This window comes from Berghia stephanieae, chromosome 10 (genome assembly GCF_034508935.2).
Source record: "Berghia stephanieae isolate SIO BIC M18660-M18661 chromosome 10, UCSD_Bste_1.3, whole genome shotgun sequence".
In the NCBI taxonomy this organism is placed as follows: domain Eukaryota; kingdom Metazoa; phylum Mollusca; class Gastropoda; order Nudibranchia; family Aeolidiidae; genus Berghia; species Berghia stephanieae.
The window spans coordinates 43,426,573-43,444,321 of NC_088369.1; the positions used below are offsets into that span (position 1 = coordinate 43,426,573).

At 36.2% G+C, this 17,749-nt stretch overlaps 1 protein-coding gene across 4 annotated transcripts in view; it reads left to right on the plus strand.

Annotated features, from left to right (window-relative positions):
• The window catches only part of LOC144955829 (monocarboxylate transporter 12-B-like), a 19,727-nt gene extending 4,119 nt beyond the window's left edge, over positions 1-15,608 (plus strand). For 2 of the 4 annotated variants that reach the window (XM_078886024.1, XM_078886026.1), the window contains exons 3-8: positions 3,162-3,305; positions 3,863-4,006; positions 4,659-5,635; positions 8,031-8,301; positions 9,288-9,368; positions 10,832-15,608. In XM_078886024.1, the coding sequence (XP_078742150.1) occupies positions 3,162-3,305; positions 3,863-4,006; positions 4,659-5,635; positions 8,031-8,301; positions 9,288-9,368; positions 10,832-10,998 (1,784 nt within the window). In that variant the 3' untranslated portion in view covers positions 10,999-15,608. The remainder of the gene's footprint in view (positions 1-3,161; positions 3,306-3,862; positions 4,007-4,658; positions 5,636-8,030; positions 8,302-9,287; positions 9,369-10,831) is intronic. The other 2 variants (XR_013641816.1, XR_013641815.1) reach the window with 2 other exon arrangements.
• Positions 15,609-17,749: the final 2,141 nt, after the last annotated feature.

Here is a 17,749-nt window from a genome sequence, read left to right on the forward strand (position 1 = left end):
CTCAGTGATAGTGATTGCAAAATAAATAAACATATATAAAAAATATATGAGGTTTTTATTTATTTTGCGATCACTATCATTTGGCCTTTTGAATTGATTTATGAGACAGGTCTGAAAGCCTGTTGTACTTATTTCCCTTCCTGCTTCAATGGTTTAATAGCAGGTTTATTGTTGCGTTGAGCACTCTAAATACCATAATAATAATATTTATTGCTAAATTTATTGCGGGTTATTAATTAGGCACAAGCCAATGGACCAGGAAGTAAAAACAACCCACTTTTATAATAGGGAATGAGATTAGCGGAAGAATAGCGTCCCATGGGACGTCACCAGTGGAAAAATTATTTGTAAACAAACCAACTACAAGCTTAGCACTCCAAATACAAAATTTATTATTCATATTTCTGAACAAAAATGCATATCATAATCAACGAGATATAAAATTTGAGCATGCTATACATTTATTGCATCATAATCTGATTCATTTCAGAACATCATTCGACAATTCCTAGTTTCTTCTTCATCTTCTTCTTCTTCTTCTTCTTCTTCTTCTTCTTCTTCTTCTTCTTCTTCTTCTTCTTCTTCTTCTTCTTCTTCTTCTTCTTCTTCTTCTTCTTCTTCTTCTTCTTCTTCTTCTTCTTCTTCCTTCTTCTTCTCTTCTTCTTCTTCCTTCTTCTTCTTCTTCTTCTTCTTCTTCTTCTTCTTCTTCTTCTTCTCTTCTTCTTCTTCTTCTTCTTCTTCTTCTTCTTCTTCTTTCTTCTTTCTTCTTCTTCTTCTTCTTTTTCTTCTTCTTCTTCTTCTTCTTCTTCTTTCTTCTTCTTCTTCTTCTTCTTCTTCTTCTTTCTTCTTCTTTTCTTCCTTCTTCTTCTTCTTTCTTCTTCTTCTTCTTCTTCTTCTTCTTCTTCTTCTTCTTCTTCTTCTTCTTCTTCTTCTCTTCTTCTTCTTCTTCTTCTTCTTCTTCTTCTTCTCTTCTTCTTCTTCTTTCTTCTTCTTCTTCTTCTTCTCTTCTTCTTCTTCTTCTCTTCTTCTTCTTCTTCTTCTTCTTCTCTTCTTCTTCTTCTTTCTTCTTTTTTCTTCTTCTTCTTCTCTCTTTATTTATTTCATTTTATCTTATCATCTTACTTCATCTATCATCATTTATTATCTCATCATCATTCATCATCATCATCATCATCATCATCATAATAATAATAATAATAATAATAATAATAATAATAATAATAATAATAATAATAATAATAATAGTAATAATGATGATTATAATAATTTTAGATAACGGGTTATTAAGCACATTTTACAGTATTTTCTATAACCACAGTGTACTCTTATGCCAGATGTTACCATATAATAATTATATGATGTTGTAATTATTTTCAATGAGAGCAATTAAATACCTGTTTATGTTTATTATTCATAATCAGGAATAAAATTTGTGTATTCTAACTAGTAATCCAATCTATTCAGTTGATGGGAGCGAATATATAAAAGACTCTCTCGGTTAAGATGAACAAATCCCATTTATTATGCTTACACAATAATAAAGGTGTATGATCAAAGAAGAGAAATTTTGTAGATGAAAGGGGTATTATTGTGACTACACGAGGACCATCAAATGCTTGTGAGTCATGTGTCAATATAGGCGACAAGAACTGATGGTCCTTATGTTGTGTCCTTGGGTATGAACAAGAGATGAAGTGAGTAGGAAAGTGCCAGAAGACAATAGAGAATAAATATTTTGCATCGGCGATGGGGGTTCGAACCCGCGACCTTACTGGTACGAAACTCCATCTAGCCGGGGAGAGAGTGACTCGAATATCGGATCGTGGATAGCTCATATGGTAGAGTCACGCTCTCCCCAGTCAGGCGGAGTTGTCGTACCAGTAAGGTCGCGGATTCAAACCCTCATCGTCGCCGTGAAATTTTTATTCTCTATTGTCTTCTGGCACTTTCCGACTCACTTCATATCTTGTTGTTATTAACATAAGTGCCTGCTCCACTCACTTTTCTGAATTAAAAAGTCCTTGGGTATGACACTCTTCATAAATTGTCTCAGGTGATAAATTATAAAAATGAAAACCATGAAATAATAGTGCTCAACTTTTACAATATTGTTTCGAGCATTCGCTCTCATCAGGAAGTTCACTTCTATATGGACATGTTATTCCACATGGCCAGTTGGGGTAATGAAGGAAGTATGTATTGTAAAGTACATTGAGCATGGGGAACTTTTTAAAAGATTTTTTGTTTTTTTAATGGAACTGGGAAACATCAAAATTGACTTACTCGACTTATGCCTCTTGGCTCCTGGCAAAGCATAGGGCCTCAACAGCACTCTTCCATTTTCTTCTGTCTTTGGCACAGACCTTACTCCAATTGATAAATTAATATAAGTTTTAAACTAAAATTACTTATAAATTTGTTTCCATTATAAGACAATAAGACATACGAGAAAAGAACTTTATTTCATCGAAATTTATTCAAGTAAAAAGCGAAGCTTTGAATAAAAGCATTGCTAGTAAATTTCCAAAATAAAATAGAAAAAAAGATATTCATTAAAAAAAAAAGAGGGGTAGGCCTACAATGAAAGCTAACACTAACACCAATCGTCATTTCATGATATGTGACAAGCATACTAAATATGTAACCCATCGCATCAAGGCGGTATTTTATCGGGCGGTTTAGATTATGAAAATTGAATCTATACTCAAAGAGATAAAACTTCTGCCAACATTTTGTTTGTGTCGTTTAGAAGTTAGAATATATCGGGTGCAAGAAAAAAAAAAACTGACAAAAATTTAGAAGCATGCAGCTTCCACACTATGAATTATATAAATGATGTATGTCTGAAATGTTAGACCAATCAAATCTACTTATTGAATTTGATATATTTTGTACACAAATTTTGTGTGAATATCGTAATGTTGGTAAAATACCCTATTTAAGGCCAAACTGCGAGAGCTAGCAGTAGCTGGGCCTGTTAGACATGGTTGAAAGTATTTTGCCATAAGACAAATATCCTACCCAAAGGGAAGCAAGCAAGCAAGTTGTCCTTTTCCATTTGACATTACAGAAAATAAAATGAATTCCATCTCTCTATGTGATAGCTTTAAAGGACTTGTTGACGATTTGCTAGATTTTATTTCTATTCCTCCTTTTTTCAGGTGCCTTCTTCATACACGTTGTGGTTATTGGAGGATGTAAATCGTTCGGGGTGTTGTATGTCCTTTTCCAAGACAGATATCAAGCAAGTGCTGGTGCCCTCAGCACAGGCATGTCTCTACCCATTGGACTGGTCTTTGCTCTTGGTAAGTGGTATATATATATATATAGCACTGTATTCACTCATTACTAGTTTCTACCTCTCTTAGCAACAAGACAGGTTGAAGAATAATAGTAAGTAAGGACCGATATTCTTATTTCTTGAGTAATGGAAAGATGTGGTAAAAAAACAACCCCCAAAAAAACATTTTTAAGTCAAATCCTGATTGACTACCATTATGTTTTGGCAGCTCTCGTGTGTTTTAAACTATAAACTTTACAAAATTTTAATATTATATTTGTTCAAGACACATCTTTACTGTATTTGTTTTTATTGACTCTATGAATCCTTGATTTGGCTATGAATTATTATTATTTATTTATTTATTTATTTATTTATTTATTTATTTATTTTTTTTTTTTTTTTTCACTTAAAATTGATAATTTATATTGTAAAGTGCCCAGAGCTTGTGTGTTACACGAGAATGAGGGCTATATAAATGTGTATTATTAATATTATTATTATTATTATTATTATTATTATTATTATTATTATTATTATTATTATTATTATTATTATTATTATTATTATTATCATTCTCAGGTATCGTTGCAAACATGCTATCAGCCAAACTGACATGTCGTCTGGTTGTGTTTGTTGGAGGAATTCTGGGATGCATCGGATTCTTCCTCACCGCCTTCATGCCAGAGTTTTTGGGTGTTATATTCATGTTTGGAATTGTGGGAGGTACGTTTTTGTGTAACGATGACTATGAGGGCATTGATGTCAATAGGCTAGCTAACTAACCCTGCGAACTATTAATGAGCATCTTGTTCAAAAAAAAAAGAAGAAAAGTTGAGCTTTTATGTAGCACAATATCCACTAAACGTGCTCAAAGCGCTTTACAAAGGGTACCTGATCAACACTAACACGAAACATAAAGAACGTGACATGACGCCTGTTAGTCAATAATACAATTTTTTTCCGGACAGAGACAACACTGTTAATGGCCAGGTACTCATTTACACTTTAGTACGGTGAGAGAATATGAGTAAAGGACTCATCTATGCACTGAGCGAGGTTTGAACCCAGGACGTTTGGATCCGAAAGCGCATAGTTGAGTCCTTGGAAAAAGCTCTTTACTCACATTCTCTCACCGTACTCAGGTGTAAAATAAGTACCTGGCCATTAACAGCGTTGTTTCTATCCGAAAATAATTATATTATTGACTAACAGGCGTCATATCCCGTCCTACGCCTACGTATCAAGTGTTACTGTTGACCAGGGACCCCTTGTAAAACGCTTTGAGCACGTTTAGTGGATATTGGGCTATATAAAAGCTCCCAAAAAAAACAAAACAATTCAATTGACTTAAAGTCCCTTCTTATTTTCTCAACAGGTTTTGCATTCAGTTTATGCTACAGTCCTTGTATTGTGATGGTAGGACAACATTTCAGGAAATATCGAAGTTTTGCCATGGGGATTTCGGTGTCTGGATCGGGGGTTGGAACCTTTGTTATTCCCAATCTGATGAGAGTCATGGTGAGAGAGTACGGCCTCCCTGGCTGTCTCATTATCTTCAGTGGAATCGTGTTGAATTTGTCGGTGATCGCCTTGCTTTTTCGTCCTTGGAGTAGCTACGGGAGGAAAAGGAAGGAGATTGACGAATTGGTGGTTGTTAGGCCTTCGAGTCGAATTGATGTCGGTGACGGATGTAGTGGAAGTGGGGTGATAATCAAAGGTGTTTGTATAGAGAATGGAAATCTGTTTGAAGAAAAGAAGGAGAAGAAGACGAATAGAGATGTTGGTGACGGGGAGACGGAGAAACTCATCGTCCAATCAGGAAAGAAATTATTATCTCTGGAGGATTGGTGTGGTGGTGATGAATTAGAAGCTGAAAAGGTTCACAATGGGTTGGAAAGTAATAATGATGATAATGAAAATGATGATGCTTGTGATAATGATAAGTGTAATTATGACCATCAAGTTGGTGAAAATGATAAAACAGATGACAATCGGAGTAAGACGGTAGATGGTTATGGCGTAATCATTCCATTGAAGACTGGCAATCAAAGGGCAAGGCTTCACGAAGACGGCTTCAATCTACACTCTCTAACAAAAGGAGAGAAATTAGCCATCAACCATGCAGAAAAAGAAAATGTAGAATATGATGTTGGATGTGAGAAGAAATTTCCTGTCAACTCGAACAGCGAGGAACGGTGCGAAGTGAAGCACCAGCGAGTGGCAAAAAAGACTAAGTTGTTGGACTGGAGACTTTTATTCCATCCTGTTTTTCTGATGTATGCATTTGCCAATTGCCTTGCTACGCCGGGCTACGCTAATGTCTTTGTCATGTTGCCAGATTATGCAGAAGAGGTAAGGGTTGAGTTTGCATACCTGCTGCCACTTGTGGAGATTTAACTCACTCAATCCTAACACCGACTATTTCCGTAGTTTACCCGGGTTACTTTTACCCCATGCCTACTTATTACATTTTTCTGAAACAAATTATAGGCGTAGTATCAAAGCTAATGTTTTTTAGTTTTTACATGTTAATGGTGGTTGAATAAAACCATCTATACACATGCTCATTTTTAATACATTTTTTCCAATTTTGAAAAGTAGCAAAATTCTTTAGGATTGAGTGAGTTATTCAGTATAAATATACAGATTTAAAAAAAGACAAAATTGGCCTAATTTAGATATTTTTCCCTTGAGATTTGTTTTTTTTTTTTGTTTAACTAACATTTTAGAGGAAAATTGCTGAAAATGTTATCTTTGCAATATATCAGTGGTGATGGTTTTCCTCGGATCCGCGGAAATCTGTGATTTTGGAGTCAGAGGAAATTCTTCCTTGTAAAAATGGCATCCCCCCACCTTCCAGTGAGAGTGTCAATGTGTGGTTGGTGGAACAAACGCGTGCAGTGTCCCAGTTTTCAGAGGTTAGCTCGAGTATCAGTGGTAATTTATGATCTCAATTGCTCTAAAGGTTACTCCAGGTGGTTAAAAAGGCGTTATGGGGAATCGTTCAAATTGAAATTTTCCTCCTTTTTCACTTTTTGTCACCATCAACACTGATACATGAACAACCTAAGATCCGTTTAAAAGAACTTTTAAAGTGACACTTGATAGAAATGGGGTTGAGATAGTGCATTTTTTGTATTGTTATAGATTTTATTCTTGAAATTTTTTTATTTGTTTTCCTGGACTATACAGTTCTTTTGTTTATTCCTTGTGGCAGGTCTGAATTTATTTAACAGTATTTTTTTCTTTTGGGTGCTTTTGTTTCCTTTTCTTATCTTGTGTTTTAATAATCAAGCAACAAAGTGTCTTTTTTCGTTGGCAAAAGTAAGTGTGACATTGATTATACTTGAGCTTTCATAATATGGTTGCGCCTATGTGGTCTAGTGGTATGACACTCGCTTTCGGATCGGAAGGTCTGGGGTTCAAGCCACGCTCAGCGCATAGTTGAGTCTTTGGAATATACTCTTTACTCACATTCTCTCACCGTACTCAGGTGTAAAATGAGTACCTGACTATGAACAGCGTTGTCTATGTCCGAAAAAAATTGTAATATCGCCTAACAGGCGTCATGTCCCGTCCTACATGTTAAATGTTGCTGTTGACCAGGGACCCCTGTAAAGCGCTTTGAGCATGTTTAGTGGATATTGCTCTATATAAAAGCTGAATTTAATTTAATTTAATGGTTCAATATCCACTAACTGTGATCAAAGCGCTTTACAAAGGGTCCTAAGCCAACAGAAGCATATGTAACATAAGACGAAACACAGCACCTGTGCAAGGCGCTATTTCAATTATTTTTTTATTTTTGACAGTCTCTGTCAGCCTTTTTACTCATTTTACATCTGAGTGCAGTGAGAAAATTGGTAAAGGATGGTGGAGGTTAAAGTCAGTCTATTTTAGCTTGGAAGGTTGTTGGGTTTGAACTCTGTTGAAGACTCAAAAGTTGTTGCTTTCATGGCCTTAGGTTGGCAAGAAGGTTGCCAAGAATAATGATAATAATAATGAAATTTATTTATATTGCGCCCACTCCTCGATACAATAAAGCTCTAGGCGCATAACAATTACTTCAATCCATTCAAATTTCTCTCTCTCTCTCTCTCTCTCTCTCTCTCTCTCTCTCTCTCTCTCTCTCTCTTCTTCTCTCTCTCTCTTCTCTCTCTCTTCTCTTCTCTCTCTATACTCTATCTATCTATCTATCTATCTATCTATCTTCTATTTTTTCTCTCTCTCTCTCTCTCTCTCTCTCTCTCTCTCTCTCCTCTCTTTCTCTCTCTAACTCTATCTATCTATCTATTTATCTATCTATCTATCTATCTATCTATCTATCTAATATCTATCTATCTACTCCTTCTATCTCACTCTCAGTCTCTCTCGCTTTCTAACTCTCTTCTCTTTTACTCTCTCTTCTCTCTCTCTCTCTCTCTCTCTCTCTTCTCTCTCTCTCTCTCTCTCTCTCTCTCTCTCTCTCTCTCTCTCTCTCTCTCTCTCTCTTGTTTCATACAATTCCATTGATGTACCAACTTAGAATTGAGATTCCATGTTTTGAATAAGCTAAAATATGTTGTATTACTCTTTAGAAAACTCAAAAATTGGAAGCTTCTCTTTAAACCAAAATGACTCTGAACACAAAAAACACAAAGCAAAAAAAAAAAAAAAAAAGAATTGAGAAGGGCGTTTGATTATTAATGATTAAAGAAACTTTCTTTTTTTTTTAATTTAAAAAAGAAATTTCTTTCGAACATTCCAGAACGGCCATAATCGCGACTCATCTGCTCTCATTACATCTATAATCGGCATCTCTGACTTGGCTGGACGACTCTTCTTCGGTTGGTTCTCTGACCTTGACCTCTTCCCCAAACGATGGGGGTTCATCGGATGCATGGCCTTTTCGGCTGTTCTCAACTGCATCCTTCCATCCCTGACTTCGTTCTCCGGTATGGCGGGCTATGCTGTGTTGTTCGGTTTCTTTAGCGGATCTTTCATCACTCTCAGTCCAGTTCTATTGGCTGAAGATCTAGGTATGGCTTCGTAAAGATTAATAAAAAAAATTAAATTGAGCTGTTATATAGCGCAATATCCACTAAATGTGCTCAAAGCGCTTTACAAGGGGTTGCTGACCAACAGCAACACGTAACATGTAGAACGAGACATGACGCCTGTCAGGCGATATTACAATTTTTTTCCGGACAGAGACAATACTGTTGACGGCCAGGTACTCATTTTACACCTGAGTACGGTGAGAGAATGTGAGTAAAGAGCGAGGCTCGAACTCAGGACCTTCCGATCCGAAAACGAGTGTCATACCACTTGACTACATAGCCGCATTAACAAATTAATACTGTTGAATTAATTGAATGACGTTTTTGCAACATGGAAAGTAGAAAACGTAAGGGCTGCCTGAAGCCGTGATCGTAAATACTAACGAAAGAGTGAAATGGAGAGGCTTCGTATGGAACAAACAGACAATGGACGTTTCGGGTACAAACCCTTCGTCAGCACAAAAATACACAAATAAACAAGGAAAGCCTTTCCATATTCACTCTTTCGTTAGTATTTTTGCAACAGGTGATTTTTCAAAATACTTGCATTTAACTGTTAGGCATTCGTGACCTTATATTTATGAAAATCATTCAATTTCATTCATAGGATTATAAGCTGAATTCATGTAGATTCCAAAATAAGTGGAATAGATAATCTTTTTAATAATAATAATAATAATAATAATAATAATAATAATAATAATAATAATAATAATAATAATAATAATAATAATTATGACGATGATGATGATGATGATGATGATGATGATGATTCATTTTTTTTCTTCTTTTTTTTTGTGAGGTTTTTTCTGACATAAAATCCTTGATCTGATAGGTCCAATCAATACATACCCAAACATTCAATTATATATCATTGTGTCTCCCTCCTCTCCCCCTTCCTCCTCTGCTATCCCCTTATCTCACAATTTCTCCTCTTTCCTCCTTCCCAACACATTCTTGCACAGGTATTGAAAGACTGGCGAGTTCTTTTGGGTTGACCGTTTTATTCATGGCAGTCACAGTGTTGGTGGGACCCCCGATCTGTGGTAAGTTCTGTCTTCCAGAAATATAAATGGTGCTGCTCGTAGCTCGAAGAAATAGAATAACAATGTGAAATTGAATGTAAGCTTCAATTTAATGTACGAAAACAGAGAAAATGGACGTTTCAGGTTTCCTCTTTATCAACAAAACAGGATGAATGAAACACTACGTATGAATGAGATAATGTGGTAGTGGCGTTGTTAAGATGAACAAACCATCTTAACAACGCCACTACCACATTATCTCATTCATTCGTAGTGTTTCATTCATCCTATTTGTTGATAAAGGGGAAACCCGAAATGTCCATTTTCTCTGTTTTCGTAATTAAATTGAATCTTACATTCAATTTCACATTATTTATTTCTTCCAGATAACTCAACATTAATTCTTTTATTTCTATTTTTAGATTTTTTTGAGCTTTTATATAGCGCAATATCTACTAAATGTGCTCAAAGCGCTTTACATGGGGTCCCTGGCCAACAGCAACATTTAACATTTAGGACGGGACATGATGCCTTTTAGGTGATATTACAATTTTTGTTTGTTTTCAGACAGAGACCACGCTGTTAACGACCAGGTACTCTTTTTACATCTGAGTACGGTGAGAGAATGTGAGTAAAGAGCCTTCTCCAAGGACTCAACTATGCGAGGCTTGAACCCAGGGCCTTCCGATCTGAGAGCGAGTGTTATACCGCTAGATCACATAGCTGCATTATGCTAGTATAAATAGCTTTTCATCGACTTCAGTGTTTATTTCTCTACTCCAGGAAGTATAAAGGACACAACAGGCTCTTGGGACATAGTCGTCTACTTTGTGTGAATATCGGCACTGGTGGGCGCCAGCCTGCCTTTATTCCAGCCATGTGGTCAGAGATGGGTGGGTAGGGAGGCACTTACTGTGTCTTCTATCCCCCTATATCTGTATTCCAACATGCTTTCTGTCTTTGTTTTCATTTTGTCCTGGCCCAGGCCGGATACCCTGGCTGATAGGGAAACAGTCAAATAAATGTATAGTTAGTTTTGGGAGATGATTTTTTTTCCCCTTGTAAATCATCTCTCTATTATGCACCGTATTATGTTTTGTATACATATTATATATGATTTGTAAACATTTGAGTTTGAGTAGGGACCTATGCTTGTGTCTTTGTGAGACTTTTAGGTGATCTCAAACTAAGTGCTTTGATAGTGTGCTCTTGGAATCTACATCTGTTTCCTATTCGAACCAATTCCCTTTTTGTCTTCCTTTTTATTGGGTGCTTTAATTGTAATTTTAGAACTTTTTACTATTCCATTTTCTTCCTTTTTACTGGCTCTGAAATGACCTTAATGTGTTGGAAGCGCCGTAAAATCCTTAAAAACAAACCCCCAAAAAAACAGAGATGAGTAGACAGGCGGGAAAGAAAGAAGAAGCATTCTCTTGCCGTCTTAAGTGATAAATAATACTCTAATGTTTGTTTCTCTATTCCAGGAAGTATAAAAGACGGAACAGGATCTTGGGACATGGCCTTCTACTTTGTTGGAATGTTGTCACTGGTGGGCGCCAGTCTGCCTTTATTCCAGCCTTGTGGTCATAGATGGGTGGACAGGCGGGAAAGAAAGAAGATGAATTCTCTCACTGTCTTAAGTGATAAATAATACCCTAATCACACACACGAGAACATCCTGCCATCTATTATTTACAATCAGTACTCTTATTTTCTTCGTTCTCCAAAAATATGTTCTGCTCATGAAACAACCGACCTGTTGATTTCAAGCTATTCAGTAATATTGAGGCCTTTATAAGATGTCATTGGCATAAATATGTAAATGTTGCTGCTCGAAGCTCGAAGAAATAAATAACAATTTGAAATTGAATGTAAGCTTTAATTTAATATATGAAAACAGATAAAATGGATGTTTCAGGTTTCCCCTTCATCAACAAAACAGGATGAATGAACCACATCACACGAATGAGATAATGTGGTAGTGGCGTTGTTAAGATGAAACCTTTTATTGAAGCTTACGTTCAATTTCACATTGGCATAAATAGGAAAGTAGCATAATTTTTTTCTCTTTCATTTGGATTTGTACATAGACAATAATGTAAAGTCTGAATGAATTGATCAATAATCTATTTACATGAATGGAGCTAAAGTCACACATCTGCAAAAATAGAATGCTTAAAGGATTTTATTTTTAAAAAAGACTGAAAAATTCTAACAAATTTTGACCTAGTTTAAGATACTTCAAAAGATGTGCCATAAATATTTTATATATTGTTGAATGTGATTTAAAAAAGATAAATATAGAATTTATATAGTGCAATATACAGTAAACAGTAGAAATATTTTAAATTTTGTTGACAAATATTTTTTAGAGGTGAAAAGGGTCATTCCTAATATTGATGTCAACAAAGTAAAAATTCTTATAACATTCTCTATTTTTGTTTATACACATCAGAAATGATCATTGTGTTATAGTTTACTTTCTCTATTTTTGTTTATACACATCAGAATGATATGTGTAAGTATTCTCTATTTGTTTATACAATCAGAATGATCATTGTGTTATAGTTTACTTTCTTTTTGTATAATCAGAAATGTATTGTTTGTTATTTTTGTTTATACACATCAGAAATGATCATTGTGTTATAGTTTACTTTCTCTATTTTTGTTTATACACATCAGAAATGATCATTGTGTTATAGTTTACTTTCTCTATTTTTGTTGATACACATCAGAAATGATCATTCTATAATAGCTTACACACTTTATTGTTGTTTAACACACTCATTAGAAATTGCCATTGTGTTATCATTTTCAAACCCAACTTTGTTTGTTCAGACCATGCCATCTTTAAGCATGCCGTCATTGGGTATGTTTTGGATTCAAGCATGCTAATTCCTACCGAAATTTTGCTATGTAAATTACACACCTTCAGCTGGGTAACTCCAGCTTCAGGCATGCTTTGTTACAAGACCGTATCTGATTCTGATTCTGATTCTCCGCTATAACAAATTACTTCCATGTTTTTCAAATTGAATGTTTTCATTCCACTTTTACCAGATGAATTATTAATACAAATAGAATTAAAGAAAAAAGATCACACTAAACTAAACAAAAACCAAACACTACAATGGCGCGTAACGATGGAACAACATCCTGTGGTGTTGTGTGATCACAACTAACCAACAAAGAGAAATGACGTGAAATTCAATTCAAGGAAATCTTAACTCACTCAACCCTAACACAGACTATATCCGTAGTTTACCCAGGGTTACTTTTACCCCATGCCTATTTATTACATTTTTCTGAGACAAATTATAGGTGTAGCATCAAAGCTAATGTTCTTCATGTTTACATGTTGATGGTAGTTGAATAAAACTATCTATGCGCATGCTCAATTTTAATACATTTTTTCCAATTTTGAAAAGTACCAAAAATCTCTAGGATTGAGTGAGTTAAGATTATGACTACTTTGAACTCAAGCACCCCAAAGCCTCCTCCTGATGAGTGTGCTTAAAGACTGCATGGACTGTTTATTCGTCTGCTACAATCATTGTGTTAAAGTTTATTTTTATTATATACACATTAGAAATTATCATGCCTTATTGTTTTTATACACATCAGAAATGACCATTCTAGACCAATTTACACACTTCATGTTCATTTAATACACATCAGAAATATTATTGTTTAATAGTCTACAAGCCCAATTTTAATTTACACACGTTAGAAATGATCTGTGTGCTATAGTTTCATGTCATTGATCTCCCTCTGCCTATAAGAAATAATAGGCGTATTGGGATGAGATTTTTCGACCACTACCTCTCATGCCATGTCTTATATTCCCCCATATATCTGTTTTCCTTTTCCAGACTGCTTTTTGTTTATTTCTTGATATGAGATTACTTGGTTTTGTCCTGGCCCTGGGTCCTAGGCTGAGGAGGCCACAGTCAAACATATAGTATTATTTTGTGAGAGATTGTTTTGCCCCTTATAAATCATCTCTATCGTTCTGGACGGGGTTCCTGATCTCCCATAGTGGGCAGGGAGGTACATACTATGTTTTCTATCCCCTTATATCTGTTTTCCAACATGCTTTCTTTTTTTTCAACATGTCTTTGTCTTGGAATGAGATTACTTGGTTTTGTCCTGGCCCTGGCCAGAGTCCTAGCTGGGAGGAAAACAGTCAAATGCATAGTTATTGTATTGGGAGATGATATTTTTTTCCCTTGTAAATCATCTCTCTGTTATGTATTATTATATTTGTTATTTTGAATGTATTATGTAAGCATTTGAGTGTATTCCTCTTTGTTGGATGCACTACTTACTGTCTTCCATCCCCTATTTCTGTTTTCCAACATGCTCTCTGTCTTTGTCTTGGAATGAGATTACTTGGTTTTGTCCTGGCTCTGGCTGGATACCCTGGCTGGGAGGGAAACAGTCAAATGTATAGTTAGTGTTTGGAGGTGATTTTTTCCCCTTATAAATCATCTCTCTGTTATGCACTGTATTATGTTTTGTTTATGTATTATATATGATTTGTAAATATTTGAGTGTGTTCCTCTCAGTGGGGACAGGCGCTTGTGTCTGGATGAGACGTTTAGGTGATCTCAAACTAAGTACACTGATAGTGTGCTCTTGGAATCTACATCTGTTCCCTATTGAACCAATTCCCCTTTGTCTGCCTTATATTTGGGTGCTTTAATTGTAATTCTAGAACTTTTTACTATCCCATTTTCTTCCTTTTTACTCGTGCTGATATAACCTAAATGTGTTGAGCGCCGCAAAACCCTTAAAAACAAAAACACAACAAACATGCTACTATTTGATGTTGATTGTGTTAGGGTAAAATGTTATGGTTGTGATTCCTTATGTAGATTTTATACAAATTAGACCGTTATTTGTGACTCTTTATTGTAGATAGAATGTTATTTACGCTTTTGGTGAAATAAGACAACTGGGCGGGGTTCCTGGCCTCCCATAGTGGGCAGGGAGGTACACACCGTGCCTTCTATCCCCCTATATCTGTTTTCCAACGTACTTTCTGTCTGTCTTGGAATGAGATTACTTAGTTTTGTCCTGGCCCTGGCTGGAGTCCTGGCTGGGAGGGAAACAGTCAAATGCATAATTATTGTTTTGGGAGATGATATTCTTTTCCTTGTAAACCATCTCTCTGTTATGTATTAGTATATTTGTTATTTTGAATGTATAATGTAAGCATTTGAGTGTATTCCTCTTTGTTGGATTTTGTGCTTGTGCCCAGATGAGACTTATAGGTGATCTCAAACTAAGTACATTGGTGGTATGCTCTTGGAATCTACACCTGATCCCTATTTGTTCCCAGTTCCCCTTGGTCTTACTTTTCCTGGGTGCTTTAATTGTAATTCTAGAACTTTTTACTATCCCATTTTTTTCCTTTTTACTGGCGCTGATATGACCTTAATGTGTTGCAAGCGCCGTAAAACCCTTAAAAACAAAAACAAAAACATGGCTAGTGCATTGTGGGACAAAACTATCAGGTCACATCATCAGATGGCTAGTGCATTGTGGGACAAAACTATCAGGTCACATCATCAGATGGCTAGTGCATTGTGGTACAAAACTATCAGGGTCACATCATCAGACGGCTAGTGCATTGTGGGACAAAACTATCAGGGTCACATCATCAGACGGCTAGTGCATTGTGGGACAAAACTATCAGGGTCACATCATCAGACGGCTAGTGCATTGTGGGACAAAACTATCAGGGTTACTACCTTTATAGATGAATTGTGTACTTTTGTAGGCAGAGGGCAGTAGAAAATCCTGGGCTGGGGATTGCACAGCATGTCCTTAGAGTATGGCCACTGTTGTGCATTTTAAAATAATTTTTTTTTTCTCTTTTTAATCATTGCTAGGTTATATGTCATATGTCAATGTATTGATTTATATTATACATGAGTCAGATATTGTATGTGTTAATATTATATATATATATGTATAGACATTAGTACTACAGACCACTCTAGATAATCGCAACTCGGTTAATCGGTTAATCGCAACATTTCATTTCCCAAGAAATAGAATTAATTCTATATAAAAGTCACTGGTTAATTCCAACAAACTTGGTTAATTGCAACAAGATTTTGACCGCAAAAGTTGGCAAATTCAAGAAATCAATTAAACAAAAATCTCATCATTAAATGTTATCATAGATGAAATCATGACAGTGTCGTGAACGGATTTCCCAATCTCGTTCACGATGTAAAAAATAAGGAAAAAGTTCAGAAAAAGTCTCCACCGAAGTGGGCGTTCTCCATATATGTAAAGGACATATATGGGCGGTTAAAAACTGCTCTAGAGCACTTCGGGAATCGTCCCGGTCTAGCCTGATTTTTATAACATACCAAAAGTATGGCGGATTGGATCTTAGTAGCAGATACAACGATGGGCGAAGATAGTTGATATGTCTGTTTCAAATAAGGCTGTAGATAGTCAAGAGAAAGAATGAAAGGTGTCGCGAGCTTTAAAAGGGTAGAAATGATGACGTCACGTTTACGCGGGAGACAGTGAACGAACACAACATGAAGATTACTCACAACAGCTCGATCGAGACACTGACAGTCCTGTCATAACAAAACACAACAACAACAACAAAAACCTATCACAATAATCAGTTACATAAAATCTTCCCCACATTCCTCCCCCTCCTAAAATGCTTTCCCTCCTGAAGTTATACCCGATATAGATTAAAAGTGGGAAGATCTCATGTTTGCATAAGTTTGTCTGGTCCTAAAACATTACTTAGAATATCTATATCAGAACATAGTACTTATGAAAATTGGACCAAAATTTATAAAAGTAAAAGATAGCTTGTTAGGAGGGATATAATATTTTAAATTTCATTGGGGATATAAGCAATCAAAATTGTAAGGCAATATCAGTGGTTGTTTGCTGCACTTGTAAATGGCTGGATATATATATCCCATTTTTTTTTTTCCTTTAAAACAATGCAGCTGAAATAGAGCTTATTTAGTATTTACATTATTGCTAGCAGGCCAGGGAATCTCTTTATTAATTAATAGACAGGATGACAATCACCAGGGATAATGTCAGAAATAAAACAAGCATGGTTGGAACCATGTCAGTTACCAATTCATGTTAATGTCTATAATACAGGTCTTGTCACAAGGTGGTAACCATCATCATTTTAAAGCTTATGCTTCTGACTCACCTGATTGAGGTAGTAAAATACCTTCTGATGTATAGCCATAATTCCCTCCCTCTCCTGCTTGAGGTGATCACCCATGTGTTCATGTTATCAGTTCATAGGGGTACCACTACCATGATTTCCTGGCCCACATGGTCGTCGTGGTACCCTCATGGGCTCTTTCTCACATCTTGGCTTATTCTGGTTCCATCAGGTTGGGTCGGGTTCTAGAGCCATTATCAGATGGGCCTCTGGGTAGCTCTCTCCCTTCCTCGCCTGTGATTCCGAGGGGTACCATCCCTGGTATCATCAGGTCTCTGGGTTCAGGGGGGCTTACACCAGGTATCATCAAGCCTGTGAGTCCGAGGGGTTCCAACCCTGGTATCATCAGGTCTTGGGTTCGGGGCACTTTTTTAGCTTTCATCAAACCTGTGATTGTTTGGGGTATCATCAGGCTCCCTGTGCATGGTGTCTGCTCCTGGTGTCTCTAGTAGTCCCTTGTGCCCTTGAGTCATCATGATGTGAGAAGTTTCTTAGTGGGGAGGTGAAACCTCTACCCTTTGATGGGGAGGTGAAAGTGTCACCTCTACCCCTTCTCCTTCAGCCTTTGGTTCCAGTATAGTATCATCAGGCTGAGCTTCTCTGGCATTTTCTTTGGAATTGAACCCCGTCATCACTGTCACTGCCATGTTGACAGTGGTGGCATCGACTCGTTGCTATTCTGCTCAGTTGATACAGACCGTGATGTTGCTCCAGACAGTCATACATACTTTGTTGTTTCTTTCCATGGTCTGGGGTTTGTCTTTTTGTACATAGCAACAGATATGAGTCATGACAGAGTTGGAGGCTTCTTGATTGACCTTTCTTCTTAAAGTTTGTGTCTGTTTTTTACACATAACACTGCACCGAAGACGAAATCTGCAATGATGCTGGCAGGACTGATCAGGATTGCATTCAGTTATAAATTATTATTATTATTATTATTTGTTGTTTTTTTTTTGTTTTTTTTCTGTCTTCGAAGTGCACTTTGTTGCCTCTTCTAATTCCATAGTCGAATTTCATCTATTCAACTCTGTCTTCAATGGTTTCCTAGCAGTCTTGTGAGCTTGCTTTAAACATAATTTTTAACATTTCGCCAATAATTACCCCTCTTCCTTTATGGGTTTAGGCATAAGCTCACATCCTTTGTTGTAAAATCTATCTATCATTGACT